Consider the following 18,784-nt stretch of genomic DNA (forward strand, 5'->3'; position numbering starts at 1 on the left):
ATCGCCCTGTGCTTTATAGATTACACCAAAGCCTCTGATTGTGTAATCATGAAAAACTATGGAATGCTTTAAAAGAAATGGAGGTGCCACAGCATCTGATTGTCCTGATGAGCAACCTATATTCTGGACAAGAGGCTACTGTAAGGACAGAATATGGAGAAACTGATTGGTTCACAATTGGAAAAGGTGTGAGATGGGCGTACTTTATCACACTGTTTAATCTATATGCAGAACTTATTATACAGAAAAACGGGATTGGACCAAGATGGAGGTATGAAAACTGGAGGGAGAAATATCAATAATTTAAGATTTGCAGATGATACCATACTACTAGCAGAAACCAGTAATCATTTGAAATGAATGCTTATGAAAGTTAAAGATTATTACAAAAGCAGGACTACAGCTGAACATCATGATGACTAAAGTAATGACAATAGAAGATTTATGTAACTTTAAAGCTAACAATGAGGACACTGAACTTGTCAAGGATTATATCAATACCTTGGCACAGTCATTAACCAAAATGGAGACAAAAGTAATTAGAAGAAGGTTAGGACTGGGGAGGGCAGCTATGAGAGAACTAGAAAAGGTCCTAAAAAATGCAAAGATGTATCACTGAACACTAAAGTCAGGATCATTCAGACCATGGTATTTCTGATCTCTATGTATGGATGTGAAAGTTGGACAATGAAAAAAGTGGATAAGAGAAAAATCAACTCTCATGAAATGTGGTGTTGGAGGAGCGCTTTGCATATACCATGGACTGCAAAAAGGCAAGTAATTGGGTGTTAGAACAAATTAAACCAGAACTATCATTAGAAGCTAAAATGATGAAACTGAGGTTATCATACTTTGGACATATAATGAGAAGACATGATTCACTAGAAAAGACAATAATGCTGGCAAAAACAAAAATGAGTAGAAAAAGAGGAAGACCAAAGAAGAGATGGATTGATTCCATAAAGGAAGCCACAGAGCTGAACTTACAAGATCTGAACAAGGTGGTTTATAACAAATTCTACTGGAGGTTCCTGATTCATAGGGTCGCCATAAGTCGTAATTGACTTGAAGGCACATAACAACAAATGCAGTGGAGAATTATACTTACTTTCTAATCACACACACACCAATGAAGAAGAAGAAACCCATTTACCTGGCTTCTCTTTCCACCATAGTAAGAGCTTTTCTTTGGAATGTCTGAAAGTACCAATGTAAACTTGTGGAACCAACCCCCCCCAATGCTGAGTCAAAGGCACTAGCCTATTATTGGAGGCACTTATCTCCTTGTCCAAGTATCTGCAGAACTTGACATAATCACCAAAAACCCAGGACAGCACAGGCATGGATTAAACATAAAGTGAAATGCCATCTTGCAGAAGACTGTAGTCCACTGCAAAGTCTTAGGTGTCCTTAATAGACTTCAGAGTGTTCATATTCTCAACCTTTGGAGCCTTACCCAACCAATTCTATTCTTGGAATAAAACAGGGTAAGAGAAGAAAGGGAGGGTGAGGGTACCCAGATGTCAAACTCTATACACTCATATCTTTGAAGGAAGGACTGATGTTTTACTGAAAACACACATACCCAGAATGAACAAAAAAGCCATCATATAGCTGTGTACCACTATTCCCCCAACACCTCTATATCTTTTATTAGCTCATATATAGAAGAACAGACCATCCATCTCCTACTACATGCACATTCTATAAGCAAGGCTGAGCTTGTCCAGAAGCCCTCCACCCCCAGCCTTGTCCTTCCCTATGCTCCCTTGAGAACACTGCCAGCTGGATGTGATGAAGCATAGTAAAACATGGAACACGGAGTAATGGTCCGTTCTCTGTTACCATCTTCTTGCATGGGGGAGCCAGCCTCTTCCTCCATGACGTCATTCCCCTGCAATAAAAGATATCAAGGTGTGAATATTAAAAATATTAAAAACCTAGAGCATATGCTCAGCAAACAACTCTATCCACAAAGATCCAGATTAGCCAGGCTAGCATAAGAAGAGCCTGCTGGATCAGGCCAGTGGCCCATCTAGTCCAGTATCCTGTTCTCACAGTGGCCAACCAGGTGCCCATGGGAAGCTCGCAAGCAGGACCTCAGTGCAAAGAGCATACTCCTCTCCTGCGGTTTCCGGCAACTGGTATTTGGAAGCCTACCACCTCCGCCTACAGAGGCAGAGCATAGCCATCATGGCTGGTAGACACTGATAGCTTCATCTTCCATGCGTTTGTCTAATCTTCTTTGAAAGCCATCCAAGTTGATGGCCATCACTGCCTCTTGTGGGAGCAAATTCCATAGTTTAACTATGTACTGTGTGGAAAAATACTTTCTTTTGTCTGTCCTGAATCTTTCAATATTCAGCTTCATTGAATGTCCCTTCTAGCGTTATGAGAGAAAAACTTTTCTCTATCCATTTTCTCCATGCCATGCATAATTTTATACACTTCTATCAAGTCACCTCTTACTCGCTTTTCCTCTAAACTAAAAACCACAAAACACTCCCTCATAGGGGAGTTGCTCCATCCCCTTTATAATTTTGGTTGCCCTTTTCTGAATCTTTTCCAGCTCTACAATATCTTTTTTGAGGTGAGGTGACCAGAACTGTACACAGTATTCCAAATGCGGCTGCACCACAGATGTGTATAATGCATTATAATATTGGCAGTTGTATTTGAATGATTCCTGGCATGGAATATGCCTTTTTCACAGCTGCTGCACATTGGGTTGACATCTTCATTGAGCTATCCACTACAACCCCAAGGTCTCATTTCTGGTCAGTCACTGACAGTTCAGACCGCATGAACATATATGTGAAATTAATATTTTTGCTCCAATATACACTCTTTTACATTGAATTGCATATGCCATTTTACCACCCATTCACTCAGTTTGGGGAGATCCTTTTGAAGCTCTTCACAATCCCTTTTTGTTTTAACGACCCTGAACAAGTTATGATCATCAGCAAACTTGGCCACATCAATGTTCACCCCTAACTCCAGATCCTGGCCATTTGTTAGCTTTTATTTTGTTGATTAAGTCTAGAACTTCGTCTCTTGTCACCACTGTTTGCCTCAGTTCCTCAGACTCCCTTCCTCCAAAAGTTAGTTCACCCGCAAGAATCTGCCCTACATTCTCCACGGTGAAGACAGATGCAAATAAATAATTTAGCTTATCTGCAATCTCCTTATCCTGCTTTAGTACACCTTTGACTCCCTTATCATTCAAAGGTTCAACGGCCTTCCTAGATGGTCTCCTCCCTTGACTATATTAAAAAAAGTTTGTTTTTATGTTTTTAGAAATGTGCTCCTCAGATTCTTTTTTAGCATCCCTTATTGTCTTCTTGCATTTCTTTTGCCAGAGTTTGTGTTCCTTTTTATTCTCCTTATTCAAACAAGACTTCCATTTTTGAAGGACGTCTTCTTGCCTCGAAGAGCTTCTTTGACTCTGCTCGTTAACCACATTGGCATCCTCTTGGCCCTGGAAGTACCTTTCCTGATCTGTGGATTTTGGAGTGATTTGACCCTCTGGACTTTGCCTTTCAACTTTCTTTTTACCAATTCCATCATTTGGGGGAAGTTTCCTCTTTTCAAGTCCAATGTGACAGTGTTGGATTTCCTTGGCAATTGGTCATTTACATATATGTTTAATAGCACTATGGTCACTGCTCCCAATCGGTTTGACAACGCTTACAACTTGCACCAGGTCCTGGGTGCCACTTAAGATTAAGTCCAGGGTCGCTGCCCCTCAGGTCAGTTCCATGAGCCAACTTTTCAAGGGCACAGTCATTTAGGGTATCTAGAAATTTTACCTCTTTGTCATGACTGGAACACATATGAGGCCAGTCTACGTCAAGGTAGTTGAAGTCTTCCATTACTACAACATTTCCCAGTTTGGCTGCTTCCTCAATTTCATTTTTCATCTGAAGATCTCCCTAAGCATAGAATATCCCCAGTACTAAATTACTCTTGGGGCCCAGTACCACTACCCACAACGATTCTGTGGAGGAGTCTACCTCCTTTGGGGTTTCTAGCTTGCTGGATTCAATGCCCTCTTTCTGTCGAGCCCCAGCTCCCTCAAGGGAACCAAGGAAGGGGGCTGGATGAGTTGCAGATCCCTCAGTTAGAGCAAGGGGAAGAATCAGAGGGTGTAGACACTTTCGAGGATCATGGGGGAGGGAGTGTGGTTGACTCTGTGCCAGCTCCCACGGACAGTTCACCCGCCAAAGAAGACTTCGTGCCACCTCCAGCCGCCTCAACAGAGCTGTTGGAGGATGTCCTGGTGCACGCACCAACTCAAACCCCCCTGAGCTCCCCTCTTGAAACTTCAAGTGCATCCCTGCCTCCTGAAGCCAAGCCTGCACCTATCGAGACTGTATTGTCAGATGAGCCAACAGAGATGCACTCCCTTTCGCCCTGTGCGAGACGTTGCGAGAAGTGCCTCGTCCAGAGGGATGCTCCTCGACGGAGTCAGATATTACGGGCAAAGACCTTCCCTACTTCAGCCAGCGCCCCCCTGATCTGGGTGCCGAGTCAACTTTCTCCACATGTTGCAGAGTATGCTTAGGTAGCTTAGTTAGGAACAGTAGTGAGTTAGTGTAGCAAGGTCTATGAAGCGCGCTGCCTTTGATGTCTCAAGTACTCTTAATAAAACAAGTATTAATTTCATCCTCGTCTCCGTCTCATGAATCGCACTCTGGGCAGGACACTTTCACACATAGAGCGACGCCACCTCCAATATGTCCTTGCCTATCCTTCCAATATAGTTTATATCCAAGGATAATCATGTTCCACTGGCTCCCTCATTGGACCAGAATATTTCCTGATCACATTGTACTGAGCTACAAATTGTATCCTTGAGTAATTCTCAGCTCCTGCATCAACTCTTTCTTGTCAACTACCCAGCTTACAGTATTTTCTAACTATAGGGTGATATTTAATGCTAGTCCTACTCAGAGGAGATCCATTGAAGTTAATTTTTTTATTTATGGCATTTATATATCACTTTTTCCCTAGTAGACATGACTAACAGGTTCATTAATTTCAACCAATCTACTCTGAGTAGGTCTTAGTTGAATACAACCCACAGCATTTGACTTTAACTATTGGCTCCCATCTACCTTTTTTTAAATTGATGCTTCAGCATTCAGGTCCCCAAAACAAAATTTTGCACAAGAAAGCAATAGCCATTGACTTCTCCATCCATTCATCTCTTCCCTTCAATCCCCATATATTTAAATTGGCTTTGAAAGATGAAACTTTACCTCTGCATCTCGCTCCTCTGCTGAGATACTGACAAAGTTTGCATCTGGTGATTCAACAGGGGTTGACTAAGATAAGAGAAAGAAAAAGGGTAAAATTTGGACTTACTGATGCATTTCCAGTACGGGCAGGTTAAAGCACACTCTGAATGTTTGGATCTTTTGCTGGCTTTTTACCATTCCTCTTAATGAGTCTTCCAACAAGACATAGATGGCAAGTCTGCCTGGACATCATATTTGTCAATTTCTGTCACTCCTAGGCAACGTCCACTTAGCCACATCCAACATGGTGATATATTTGCAGCTATCTTGGATGTCAGATGTGTCATATAGTCAGTGGGTTCTACCCAAGTGCCAAAATGGCTTGAATTACTTTTCTTTAATTATTTAGTTATTATGTGATTTATATCTTGCCCTTCCTCCCAGCAGAAGCCCAGGGCAGCAAACAAAAGCACTAAAAACTTTAAAACATCATGAAAACAAACTTCAAAACACAGTAAAACAAAACATCTTTAAAAATGTTTCTTAAAAAACTCTTTTAAAATCTTTTACTTTTAAAAAATCTGTATATGAATTTTTAAGAAGTTGCACATGAAGTGCTTTGACTGCTCCATTGTGAACACATTCCTTAGCACAGGGGTGGGGAAACATGTGGCCCCTGAGATGTTGTTGGATTACAACCTCCAATGTCCCTGGCTACTTTCCATGCTGGCTGTGACTGATGGGAGTTGAAGTCCAACAACAGCTGGAAGGCCACGGGTTTCCCATCTCTGCTTTAGGTAACGGTGGCTTTCATCAAAGGCATGAACCCTCACTCCCAGATCTGTCTCTGACACTTACACTTTGATCAGCTTACAGGCTTGCTATACTTACATCTCCTTCTGAAGGTACTGCACTGGCAACAGCAGGCGATGGGACCATGTCCCCCTCTTCCTCAGTGCCAGGAGCTACATAGGAGCCTGACATGGAAGACATGGTGTCAGTGCTGATCTCAGAGTGCTGGCTTTGAGAGGAGGCCATGGACATGACCGACTGTGCTAGGCTGCTGCTAGCAGGATCTAAGGAAAGAGAGGAGGGTGAAGGCAAGACACAGCCAGGGAGACTGGTTATAAAGGGACACACAGGAAGAAAGAAGGTTCTCTTTTCTCTCCCCTTTTTTCCTTAATGAAACTACAATGTAAACAATCAACATAAAAAAATAAAGGGACACACAAGAATATATAATTATTCCTTGCATGTTACTGTCAGCTGCACTGAGCACCATTTTGTGGAAAGGGGGTTGGGATACAAGTTTAACAAATAAAATAAGCAAGCCTTTTAAGAGCTTTCAAGATCCAACTCAAGCCTCTGTCCTGAACAAGGAAATTTCTCATTCTGTTGTGCTCTGGACTCAGTCATGATGTCACACAGCTTTTTCTCACTGCTGTTTTAATATTGCATTCAGCTCCTGGTCACATCTTTGGCTAGTTCACAAGCAGTCCCTTCCAGCTCAAATCTATTTTAAAGCTACTCATTTATCTATTTGTGCTACTTTCCAAACTTATAGCATGGTTCACCATTAGTTAATTAACATAATATCTAGAAAAAATAAGGAGATGAAATGTGGCACATCTACAAAACCATTTTTGAGCCAATAATGCGCATCTGACACCTTGCAATCACCACTGTGCATCTGTGTTCAGCCTAGAAGTACAGAAGTGGAGCAGGACAAAGAAGAGGGGGGTTGAGGAAAACCATAAATATGCTTGGCAAGGGGTCTTTTGGTGATGTGCCCGAAGAATCAAACCAAGTGAGCTTCCCTATTGTACCTTCTGGAGAAGAGATTGTAGAAGAGAGAGGTGTGCCTGTACACGAAGACTGGTCTATTGCTCCCGAGGAGGATAAGGTAAGGTTTTCACTCTCTGGAGTCACACCACATTCCTGAAAACAACCACCACCAGATGTTAAGAGGGAAATGTTGTCATTTCCAGACAGAAATATTGCTGTTAGGTTGTGTGCTCATACAGATGCATGAGCTCTCCCAAGCCTGCTTCAGATTGACCCAGAAAAGATCTGAGACCTTCTGAAAAAAAAAAAAAAGAGAGAGAGAGAGAGAGAAAGCTCTTGGATAATTTTTCCAAGGCCAGAAAAACTGATAGTGACCTAGCTCCTTTACACCGCATAGTCCATTATTCTTCCCTTGCTCTGGATTTTAATCTGAGCTGAATAAGAATTCCAAAAGTTAGCAAAGCTTGCTTCCTCTAAGATGGGCTCCTACTGGGAGGATATAAACATAATATATAAACAAACAAAGAGCCCCTGAAATTCTTTCCTAAACCAGATTCAGGAGAACTTCCTGCTTACCATGAGTACCAAAAATATTGGGTTTAATGTCCTATGATCGCTGGTGGGGAAACTATACAACCCTCCCCTCCCCAGCATGCGTTCTGCACAACTAGTCTGCAGGAGGAATGGGGAAAAGAAGCCAAACAGAAGCAGAGGTGGCATTTGAATATGAACCCAAATTGTTTCAAACAAACAATCACCTCCTCATGAGGACGAGGAGACTTTCTCCTGGAAATCCTGATTTCAGATTCACTGCAGGTCTTCTCATCCTCCTCTTCATGTAGTACTGAGGAATTCTGGGATATTGACCTGATGGAAAACAAACCACCTAAATAGTGACTTCTCTTTACTAGAAACCAATTTTTTTTGGGGGGGGGAGAAGGAAAGCTCTAAAGAGCTACAAGCTGTGACAGAAGACAGAAGTGCCCATTCACAAGTAGCTAGGTACATCTGAAAGGCAGTTACATCAAGAGACAGTAGACAAGGACACCAGCCATTTGTAGCTTAGCCTTGCAGTTTGGAAAACAGCCACTGCAGTGCAGGAGGGAAACCTGAGCAGGCCACTTACTTGGATAGGCTCTTCTTCAACTTGAGTCCTTGGCTTCCACAATCCGACAAGTGGTCAAGGGGAGACAGTGTCCGGATGGGAGGCAGACGGCCATCACTGCCATATGAGGGCAGCATGCCCGACACGTGGCTGTCCCCAAGTACGTGGAGTGGAAGAGCTGCTGGGGATGGAGTGAGAGGCCCATTAAGGGCTTCCAGAAGGGAGACCACCTCATAGCCCGGAGGGATGTTCTCTGAAGACTAGAGGAACCGGAGATGGGTGTGAGAACAACACTTTCCTCTGTATCAAACACAGCTTTTACAAGGGAGCTCAAGACACAAGAGAAAGCTCCACCCCCCTCCAAAGGAATCTGACTCATACACCAAGGCTGGGTACACATTACTGGCTTAAAACACAGCAAGGTTGTTTCCTCCCCTGCATTTCAATTCATGTTTGCACATCATTGTACACATCACTACACTCTGATGTGTTTCCATGTCACACCAGTGGACAGAGAGAGGGCAGAGTTGTCTTTGCCTGATACACATTGCCTGGTTGGTTTCCCTGCTCCTCTACCCACCAACTCCTACTTGTGAAGCTTTCATCCCTCTAACCCCACCCCCTAGAAATCATATTTGCAGGGATGTCATCTTACTTCCAAATAAGTGTAAAAGCATAGTCCAGATAATTGGTCAATTGCCTGCTTTGGATAGGATCGTACTCCTCCTGAAAGAGCAGGCTCGTAGTCTGGGGGTGCTCCTGGATCCATCTTTGTCACTAGAGGCCCAGGTGACCTCAGTGGCTAGGAGTGCCTTTTACCAGTTTCAGCTGGTAAGACAGCTGCAGCCGTTTCTGAACCAGGATAGTCTGCACTAATAACCTCCAGGCTGGATTACTGTAATGCGCTCTGTGTGGGGTTGTCCTTGAGGTTGGTCCAGAAGCTGCAGCTGGTTCAAAATGTGGTGGTACGCCTGCTCACTGGGGCAGGATATCACCAACATGTTATTTCGCTGCTGAAAGAAGTGCACTGGCTGTCCACTAGCTACCAGGCCAAGTTCAAGGTACTGATTCTGGTGTCCAAAGCCCTATACAGCTTGGGATCAGGATACCTGAAAGGTCATCTTACCCCTTCTATACCCAATCAATTACTGTGCTCTACAGGTGAGGGCCTCCTGCAGATATCATCTTATCAGGAGGTCCATTCAGCACAATACAGGAAGCAGACCTTTAGTGTGGTGGCACATACCCTTTGGAATTCACTCCTCTTAAACGTCAGACAGGCACCATCTCTGTTATCTTTCTGACATCTACTGAGAACCTTCCTCTTTCAGCCAAATTTATCTCAGTCTGCGCCTGTGTTGGAATTGTTTTTTAAGATGTTATAAAACATTTCTTTTTAAAAAAGATGTTTTTAAGGTGTTTTAAAGATATGTTTAGAGTTTTGTCCTTTGCCGTCCTGGGCTCCTTCTGTGAGGAAGGGTAGGATATCACAACCTATCAACGCAGCCCTGTGCATAACTACTCAAAAGTAAGTCTCATTGAGTTCAACAGCTCTAACTCTCAAGTTAGGAGGGTAGGATTACAGCTTAATGTGGCAATCCTAACCCCATTTACCTGGGAGTAAGGCCAATTGAACTCAGCAGGACTCATGTCTGAGTAGGCATGGTTGGAATCACCCTGCTAGTCTTCTAAGGTGCTGAAAAACTCACTGTTGTCTATACTGCACTTAGCAATCAAACCCCATTCAAGTCTCCTTCCTCTGGCAAATCCTCTTCCTCATTTTATTTTATTTGGGGTTTTTCGCCAAGTGCAACAGTGTCATGCCAGTAACAACTGGAAAGCCAGCACAGGCCTGGACTGGCTCACAGCGGGGGTCAATGGGGCTGCACTGCGAGCAAGCACAGCAACCCTACTGGCTCCCTCTCCCTTAGCAGGGGTGCAAGCAATGAGGGTAGAAAGACAAACGAGGATGCTCCTCTGAGATACACCCCACCCCCGCTGATGTCAGACACGTAGGACCACTCCCCTGCAGAAAAGGTAGGTGTCTCACATGTACACACCTGCCAAATACTGTGAATTGAATAATGCTACAGTTTTCAAGTTGGATTGAAGCTAGTTTGGGGAAAAGCTCAACAAACAGCAGTATTTTACAAGAAACTACAGGATAGCTTGCTATAATGTTGTATGTACACCAATTCAAAAACCAGAGCAAACAGTAATGTGTACACAGCCAAAAGAAGAGACTGAGATCACCGATGGAAGAGTTTCCTATTTCACATGAAGTTGCTTAAATCTCCATGCTTTATTCTCCACCAGATAATTTGGATTTCTTAGCTTGGAATCTTTTAGCTAGAAGACGACGTTGTGGTTGTATGGCTGTAAAAGGGGTAAAGGAACACCATTGGGTGCTGGAGCCATGCAGGGCACAGAAGCCACACACAGAGACAGACAGAACACACAACAATAATCCAAGACACAATCTGCAATTATTCAAACAGGTCTCCATAGTTAAGAGGGTATAGCGCACACTCTTGTGTTCTAAACTTGAAAAATCAGGCCTAGCTCATCAATACTGCAAGTGAGGTGGTAAATTTGTTCTGGGCTCAGATCTCTTCAGATTGGACATGTGAGAAATTATTTCTCCACTGGGGGAGTGGAGGTCCATGTGCAGTCCAAACGAACTTATTAAGGCAGAAAACTATGGTTGTGCTTTTCTACCCAATATCTGCTTTTATAACCATATAGCTGTTTAAAAATAAATCAATAAATAAGGAGAAGCAATTGACGATGCTACCTTCCATGTGCTGTCTGAAGGCCCCAAACCTCTTAATCTGCTCTAGAATCATGCCCTAGAATGAACCACAGTTCTCCTCAGACTGATAACAGATTTGCACTAAATTCTGGACATGCAGAATTGCAAAAGACAAACAATCCAGTCTATGTGCGTGTTGCTTGCACAGAGTAGATCTCTGTAGAGCACAAGCTAGAGTATTAAGGGCCTCCACTGCCAAGAAGACTTCCAGACCTCTAGCTCCTCTGTCCTCAAGCCATGGCTTCTGGTTTAAAGCCATGACGCCCAAATCATCTAGAGAAAAGATGGTTGGCTGCTTTTTACTTCTTTCTCACTTCAAACCTCTGTGTATATGTTATTTTATATTTAAAAATTAAGAATATATACATGTGTACATATTATAAAGTACAATGTTATGGTAAATTGTTATCAAGCAAATTGAGTTAGAACAAAACATATGTCATATTTGTAGATTCAGGGCCGGTTCTAAATGACGGCCAGGTGGGGCACTGGCCTGTGGGCCCCTGGGGCTACAGGGCCCCCTGAGGAGCCCCTTTCCTCCCCTTCCACGATTTGCGGCAGGATTGCTGCCGCGGATTGCAAAGTGAGAGCTTTGGAGCTCTGCCATTCCCTTGCTTAACCTACCTTGTTCTGCTGTTGCGCATGCAGTGCTGCCCTTAATAAAGATGGTGGCTGAGGTTTCTCTAAGGGGCTGAAGCCTCTGCCGCCATCTTGGCTGATGGTACGCATGCATGCTGTGCGCGCGCACGGCCGTCGTGAACCAAGATGGCGGCAGAGGCTTCAGCCCCTTAGGGAAACCTTGGGCGCCATCTTTGTTAAGGGCAGCGGTGTGTGTGCAACCGCAGAACAACTAAGAAAGGTAGGTTAAGCAAGGAATGGCGGGGCGTGCAACCTGCAGCAGCGATCCTGCCACAAATCACAGAAGGGGAGCGCCAGGGCCTGGAGCAGGCTTGTGCCCAAGGGCCCCAGCATGTCTGGGGCCGGCCCTGATAAGTATGCCTGTTTTTGCCAATAATTCTGAAAGAAATTCTAGTTTTGAATATTACATTTACATAGTCTCCTTCACCTGAATACAATTTTGTATTATAAGAATGTAAGATGGTATTTTTATGTAATTTGTTTTTTCTTTCTGCAGCGAAATGCACGCATCACTTCTTTCCATGCTGAGATTGTATTTCTAAGCAAGCAGTGAACATGCAGGGGGGAAGATGGCTAATCAGTGCTCCCTGCAACACGCCTCCTCATATTTATAAACACCAGTATATATACAATAAACATCCTTACTGCAAAAAATATGAATGCGCCCCCAAATTATCTTAAGAATTTTCCAGTGTGCTTTGACAACTCTGGACTTCCTGGCCCCGCAACCTGGCTGACATATTACTGTCAATAAAACCTCTCTCTCTGGGTCCCCAGCAGCCACTGGTTACACCACCAGACCGTTACAGTTTCTGTGCATTCAATACTACATGGAAGGTTTTTAAACCCAGATTCTAAAAAGAAACCTTCTCTCCGCCCATCTCTTCTGCAAAAAACGATTTCACAGTCCAAAAGTTCTGATCAGCAAAGACAGTGACAGTGTCAGCATTTGGACCATCAGTATGTCTATACTAACCGAGTGCTCCTCCGAGTCAGATGTCTGTGAGGCGATGATAGGGTTGAAGCTGGTTGGGGAAAGGGGTCCAAGCTTTTTTCTCATGGCCCGGATCTGTAGCAAAGCCCGAAATGCTGCAGGTCAAGAGATGAGGGGTGGGGAAAGTAAAACACCTTCCAAAAGGTCCAATGAAAGGCACAAATACTAAGAGTGTTTATTGTTCAGACGGGTGCTCCTCATGCACACTTTTTTTTTTGTAGCACCTACAGGTCATGATTATCATCAGAATGCCATCCCACACCCCCAACCCCCTTTAACCCAGATTTACACTTTCTGTGAAAAATCTGATACGTTAACAAAAACAACCAAAAAAGCACCCTGTTGCCAACAACCCATTTGCCATATTTGAGTGACCCTTCACAATATTAAGCCTCCATCTGGAACCTCCCTCAGATTGTTGTAAGGGTTTTGTTTTGAGAAAACATCTTATGCTATAATTGCACATGATCACTAGGGATGTGCTTGAATTTTGCAAAATTCGAATATGACACTGGATTTCTTACTGATTTGTGCTTTTTTGTCCTCGTGGATTGGGTTTTTTTCTAGCAGTTTTCCATGGCTGAAGCAGATTATTTTTAAAAAATTGCCTCAAAAATATCAAAATCAATCAAGGGATGTACTTGAATTTTGCAAAATTCGAATATGACACTGGATTTCTTACTGATTTGTGCTTTTTTGTCCTCGTGGATTGGGTTTTTTTCTAGCAGTTTTCCATGGCTGAAGCAGATTATTTTTAAAAAATTGCCTCAAAAATATCAATATTAATATTGATATTTTGAGAAAAATATCAATATTAATATTGATATTTTGAGAAAAATATCAATTTTTAATTTTTTTATGAAAAACAATATTTTTAAAATATCAATATTAATACTGATATTTTTGCAGAAAAAACTGAATAGGTATTTATCGCAAATAGCAAACATTGGTCCCTGACGAAGTGGTACCAGAAGGAAGTTTGATGGAGTGAAAATCAACCCAGCACCGAAATGCGGATCCCATCCCTAATGACCACCAAAAAATAAAAACAAAAATAAGACACTAAGTGAGAGCTGGGAGCAGTTCATTATGCTCTGATGGGGTCAAAGCGAGATTTTGTCACAAATGAAAAGCTTGGTGCACGTTCATTTCCCAAAGTTAGAGAATCAAGCACAACAAGCTGCTGATTTTTCAGAGAAGGAGAAGCTACCTAATTTGAACCAACATCAAGATATAAATGAGCTCAGGGACTTACGCAGCCTGCAGATGGGGCAGTTGTTGGCTTGGTAACGCAAGGTATCAGCACAGGTGTTGCAGAGGCAAAGGTGGCGGCAAGGTAAGATCAAGGTGTCCCGAACATCAGAGAGGCAGACCACACATTCTGCACTATTGTCACTCACTTCATCTTCTGCCACCTGGATGGGAGAGCAAAGCAAAATACAAACTTACTTGTCAAAATGGGTGGGTGAGAGTGAACATTCAAGTATTTCCATAATGAATTTGAACAAATTCAAATGGGAGCGCTATTTTGGGCTGCAATCCAATACACCTGTAGCGGTCCTTCCCTGGCTCTCCCTGTCAGGTTACTACCTGCTCGTGGCTACTGCCTGTCACTAGGCACCACCAGGGACTCCACCAGTCCAGACCGTCCTTTTTTTATGGTTTCTCTCTCCGCTCTAGCCTAGACCTCACCAGATCCCCCTGCTAGGCAGCACCACCAGTCACGTTCTATAACCAGTATCCCCAGAGACTCTGCCTGAGTCTCTCTCAATCAGGTTACCTCTGTGACTGCGTGCTCAAGCTGTCCCACTCCCTTTGTATCAATGCAGATACATATTTTTCTGGTTTGCTCTGAATACTTGTGGTGTTATTCTTCCCTTCCCCGCTGCCACCAATTGTCACTGTTCAGCCTTGGTATTTATCTTACCCTCCCTTCTGGTCTGTGAAACCCCAGCCAAGGATCAGGCCTTTGGTAAACCAAAAGTATTTATTAACTAACAAAGATAACAAGATTACTTTAAAAGGCACTTACGCATATGGTTACATCTATTCCTGAGGTACTGGTCTTAGTATTAATCCGAACTCCACACTCTCCTCTCATAAACCCACCCAAACAACCCACTAACATCCACCTCACACCCACCCAGATTTACCTGTCATCCTTCCATTTACACTGTCAGCCATTTTAAACATTCAGCCAATCATCTAGCATTCTACTGCCCATTCATTCCCCCTCCTCTTTCATTCCAGTTACCATGTATCTCCCATACAAACAGCACTTACCATATATACACTAATAGAGGAACATCACAACACCCTTACCCGGGAATAAGTCCCATTGAACCCAATGCAGCTTACTTATGAGTAGACATGTATTAGATTGCAGCCTTGGTAGGTTTACAAAGACATATTGGGGGAGAAGAGAGAAAGAAAACAGAAAAAAATGAGCAATAAGTAGCTTGTCTGTAAAATTTTAGAATTTCTACTACAGCAGTTTTCAAAGGCTAATTCTTGCTTTTAAAAACAAGAACAAATCCTCGTTGAGCCTGTTTTACATGTATGTGTGTATGCAGTATTTAAATTGCCCTGCATCTTTAGTTTAGTACTGACCTTGGAATCCTGTGTGTTGTATTTGTTTTCTATCCCATAGATCTCTTGAAGTAGGTAGCTCACTCCATCTACCTATGGGGGTGCAGGAAATCAACACATAAGTAATGGGAGAAGGAGCTGAAAACGGGCACCTTCAGGAACAAGGACTGGCTGCAGACAGCCTCACTGAAAACCAAAATTCTTTCTCCAATCAAAAGATATTAGTCTGCTTCACTCCACTGAACACACTTTGTCCCATATTGTGGGGAAGCCATTTTCATGCCTCCAGCTCACTCTCTGTGATATTAAGGCTAGGGGGATCCTCCACTGGTTCCAACACCAAACTGTCCTCTCATTTTTTCTAATCCATGGTTTCCCCATCCCCTTGATTTTAACACTCACTGAAATAGACACTGTTGAGAGATTGGGTCATCCACCTAGTCCAAAAACCTCTGACTCATGATCATATTCCGCCACCCCACCACAAATAGGTGGTATCCAACTAAGATAAACCCACTGATATTTAGACTTTATATCGATTTCAATAGGTCTCCTCTGACCTTGACTAACACTGGATATCACCCAATATATGTGTGTCTCAGGGAGCCTCTTCAATGGTTCCAACCACCATTCCAGACAGCTCTCAGAGAAAAGTAGGCTGGGACATACCTGAACTAAAGCAGCATTAGCCACCACCAAGCATATACTCACCACTTGCTTCTGTTTGAGGGGCTTCACACAAAAGCTGCCATCAGCATGCTAAGAGAAAAAAACCACAGATGATCAGACAGAACTAGGTTTTATGAAATATGCTGTATTGGTGATGAATCAGAATTCACCCACTGAAGTGCATCTGTTTTAAAAAGAACATGTTTGCCTTGTAACAGAATGCAAAATGAATGTATCTTATTCATGTTGTGCTTCAGAAATCTTCTAACAATCACTCCCCTTTTAAAATCAGTCCCTTTTACTCTCCCAGTTCTCTTCTTTAGTATTCTCACTCTCACAAAAGATCACTATAGTTCAAAGCAGCCTCTGATATTCATTTAATTGTGTAGTTATGCAAATATTTTGACATGTGCTCACCCTGCATACGAGACCATGAACACACAGGTTAAACTTAATTAACTGAAGGCATTCTTGGGTTTGGGTTGTTTCTGCCTAGGTTCTAAGAAGTATGATCTTTGATTATACCCCTTTAAATGTTATTGGCCTCTTCTTTGGTGTTTGGACGCAGTACAAATGGACAGTGATAACAGCATCATTGTGTAGCAGAGGGTCAAACAAGTATTCAAATATGCCACCTCTAACATTGTGCAGAGCCTGCAACTTCAGCTGCCTAGTATGAGTGCCATCTCTAGACAACCTCAATTCCACACAATGCTCTGCTTTATGGGGGAGGTGCCACCCGTTCACTCCTTCTGCCAAAGAGGTTAACACTGTCCAGGGAACATGGCCACTTATTGGTCATTGCTCAAATGACCTGGAAGTTTGGGCAGCTCCCCAAAACATTCCTCATAGTACAGAAGTTTTCTTCCTAGTAAGCAGAGGCTGGAGAAAACTATGGAGCTGCTAACTTGACAGCAAGTTTCCAAGATGCAGGCTCTTGCGATGGGTACACCCTTTGGAAATTCATTCTGGGTGGCATGGGCCATGCCTGCCAATTCCCAAAGTAACTCAACAACCTTACCAACCCCGTTTCCATGAATTGCTCTCACAGCAAGCTCTTTACCCACATTTGGGAGCCCAGACCCATGGATAGTACATAAAAACTTGGACAAGAGATCAAAAGGAAGACAACTTACCTTCTCAAATGTTGCCAGTAGAACATGGCAATGGCCCATATGCTCTGCAAGGCAACAGGCAAGGATGAGAGTGATTCACACACATGCAGAAACCTGTATACAGATGGTATAGGATAGGATGGCTAACCTGTGGCCCTCCAGGTGGTGTTGGGATTTCAACTCCCATTATCTCCAGCCAGCATGGCCAACTGAGGTTTCTGCATATCTCTGGCATAAGTTTTCTGCAAGTGGCCAACTTAGGCTGTGCACACATGACCATTTACTCTGACTCCAGTGTGCTCCCACCTCTGCTTTTTGAATCCCTGTACACACGTTACCCATGCCCACAGGTATACTGTAGTTTCTTCTGAAATACTGTTTTGATGCAGTTCCCCCAAGGCACCTTCACTCTAACTTGAGAACTGTAGGGTTCCTCAATATGCAGTGAATCCCAGATGTGTACAATTGAAACATTTGCCTGTCCTGCTGAAGGTGGTCCTACATGACTGACCGGAGAAGCATCCTACTGCCTGCCAACTACTGCCTTTGCCTTCCTGTTGATTCAGAACTAAGGCTGCAATCTACTGTATCTACTCAGGAGAAAGTCATATTGAATTCAATGGGGCTTACTCCCTGGTAAATGGGTTAGGATAGCAGTCTTGTTTGTTTCAACTGGCATTACTTCCAAGTATACACGAAGGACTTATAACTTGGAGTCATATAACTAGAAGTGGGGTGAGATCCATGCTAATCTCTGCCCATTAAAGCTTCTGCAAACAAGAAGCGGTGAATCTGTCTGTTCTCACTCACTTTGATTATTTAAAGTGCCAACTGTGATGCCCCTGTATTTTTATGACTAAATATGGTAAGTGCAGGTTTATTAAGGTATATATGGTAAGTGGATTGAGTTAGAGGGGGGAGCACATGGGTTAGAATGCTGGAGAATGCTGTATGGTGATTGGCTGAGCGTTTGAGTGGCTGAAGACATAAAAGAGAGGATGACAGTTGGTTCAGGGTTCTGTGTTGGGGAGGAGTTGTTGGCGATTGGTTGTGGAGTGTGGATTGGAGTTGGTTGTGGGTTGGATTATATTTGGCTGGTATTTAGGCAGAATATATATGACTGGAAACATAAAGAGTGACACTATATGAAACCATACGCTTGTTGAACATTCCTAAAGTAATCTTGTTATTTCCTGGTGTTATCAAATAAATACTTTTATTGGTTTACCAAAAGCCTGATCCTTGGCTGGGGATACACAGACCAGAAGGGAGGGCAGAGTAATTACCAAGGCTGGAGGGAAACTGTATCAAATAAATGGTGGCAGCGGTGAAGGGAGATATTGTAACATCGTCAAGTATCCAGAGCAACCCAGGATTGTACGCTTTGTAGACAAAGATACAAGGGGGTTGTGGACAGCGAGCGCACCCAGACACAAAGTAACAAGCCATAGGGAGACTAAGGCGAAGTCTCTGGCAGTACTGTTTACAGGGAGTGACTGGTGGTGCTGCCTAGCAGTGGGATCTTGTGAGATATGTGCTAGGGTGAGCTACAGAAAAAATAAAAACTAACATTCTGACGGCTGGTAGCCACGGGTGGGAGCCTGACAGGTGGTGCCAGGGGAGGAACATTACACCAACACCTGGAGAAGCAAAGCTGGAAACTATCTCCAGGCAGGAGCCTTGGAGGGTAAATGGAGCAGAGAGTGCTGCAAACAATCAAGCAGCACCAAGATGGTGTGAACAATACGGAGCCCAAATGCACAAGCAACCCCCTCCTCCCTCCCTCCAGCCCTTGCCAACTACACCCCGTCCCTCTCTGCCCAAGAGCGCATC

At 43.3% G+C, this 18,784-nt stretch overlaps 1 protein-coding gene across 10 annotated transcripts in view; it reads right to left on the bottom strand.

Moving 5' to 3' along the window:
* The window catches only part of RNF157 (ring finger protein 157), a 132,646-nt gene that overhangs the window by 20,211 nt on the left and 93,651 nt on the right, over positions 1–18,784 (bottom strand). For all 10 annotated transcript variants that reach the window (XM_061616285.1, XM_061616279.1, XM_061616276.1 and 7 more), the window contains 11 exons: positions 16,973–17,016; positions 15,879–15,926; positions 15,189–15,260; positions 13,834–13,993; positions 12,561–12,673; positions 8,155–8,393; positions 7,787–7,895; positions 7,070–7,181; positions 6,135–6,319; positions 5,265–5,330; positions 1,846–1,894 (listed from right to left, as the gene is read on the bottom strand). In XM_061616285.1, the coding sequence (XP_061472269.1) occupies positions 1,846–1,894; positions 5,265–5,330; positions 6,135–6,319; positions 7,070–7,181; positions 7,787–7,895; positions 8,155–8,393; positions 12,561–12,673; positions 13,834–13,993; positions 15,189–15,260; positions 15,879–15,926; positions 16,973–17,016 (1,197 nt within the window). The remainder of the gene's footprint in view (positions 1–1,845; positions 1,895–5,264; positions 5,331–6,134; positions 6,320–7,069; positions 7,182–7,786; positions 7,896–8,154; positions 8,394–12,560; positions 12,674–13,833; positions 13,994–15,188; positions 15,261–15,878; positions 15,927–16,972; positions 17,017–18,784) is intronic.

The sequence above is a fragment of the Rhineura floridana genome, chromosome 3 (assembly GCF_030035675.1).
Source record: "Rhineura floridana isolate rRhiFlo1 chromosome 3, rRhiFlo1.hap2, whole genome shotgun sequence".
Taxonomy (NCBI): domain Eukaryota; kingdom Metazoa; phylum Chordata; class Lepidosauria; order Squamata; family Rhineuridae; genus Rhineura; species Rhineura floridana.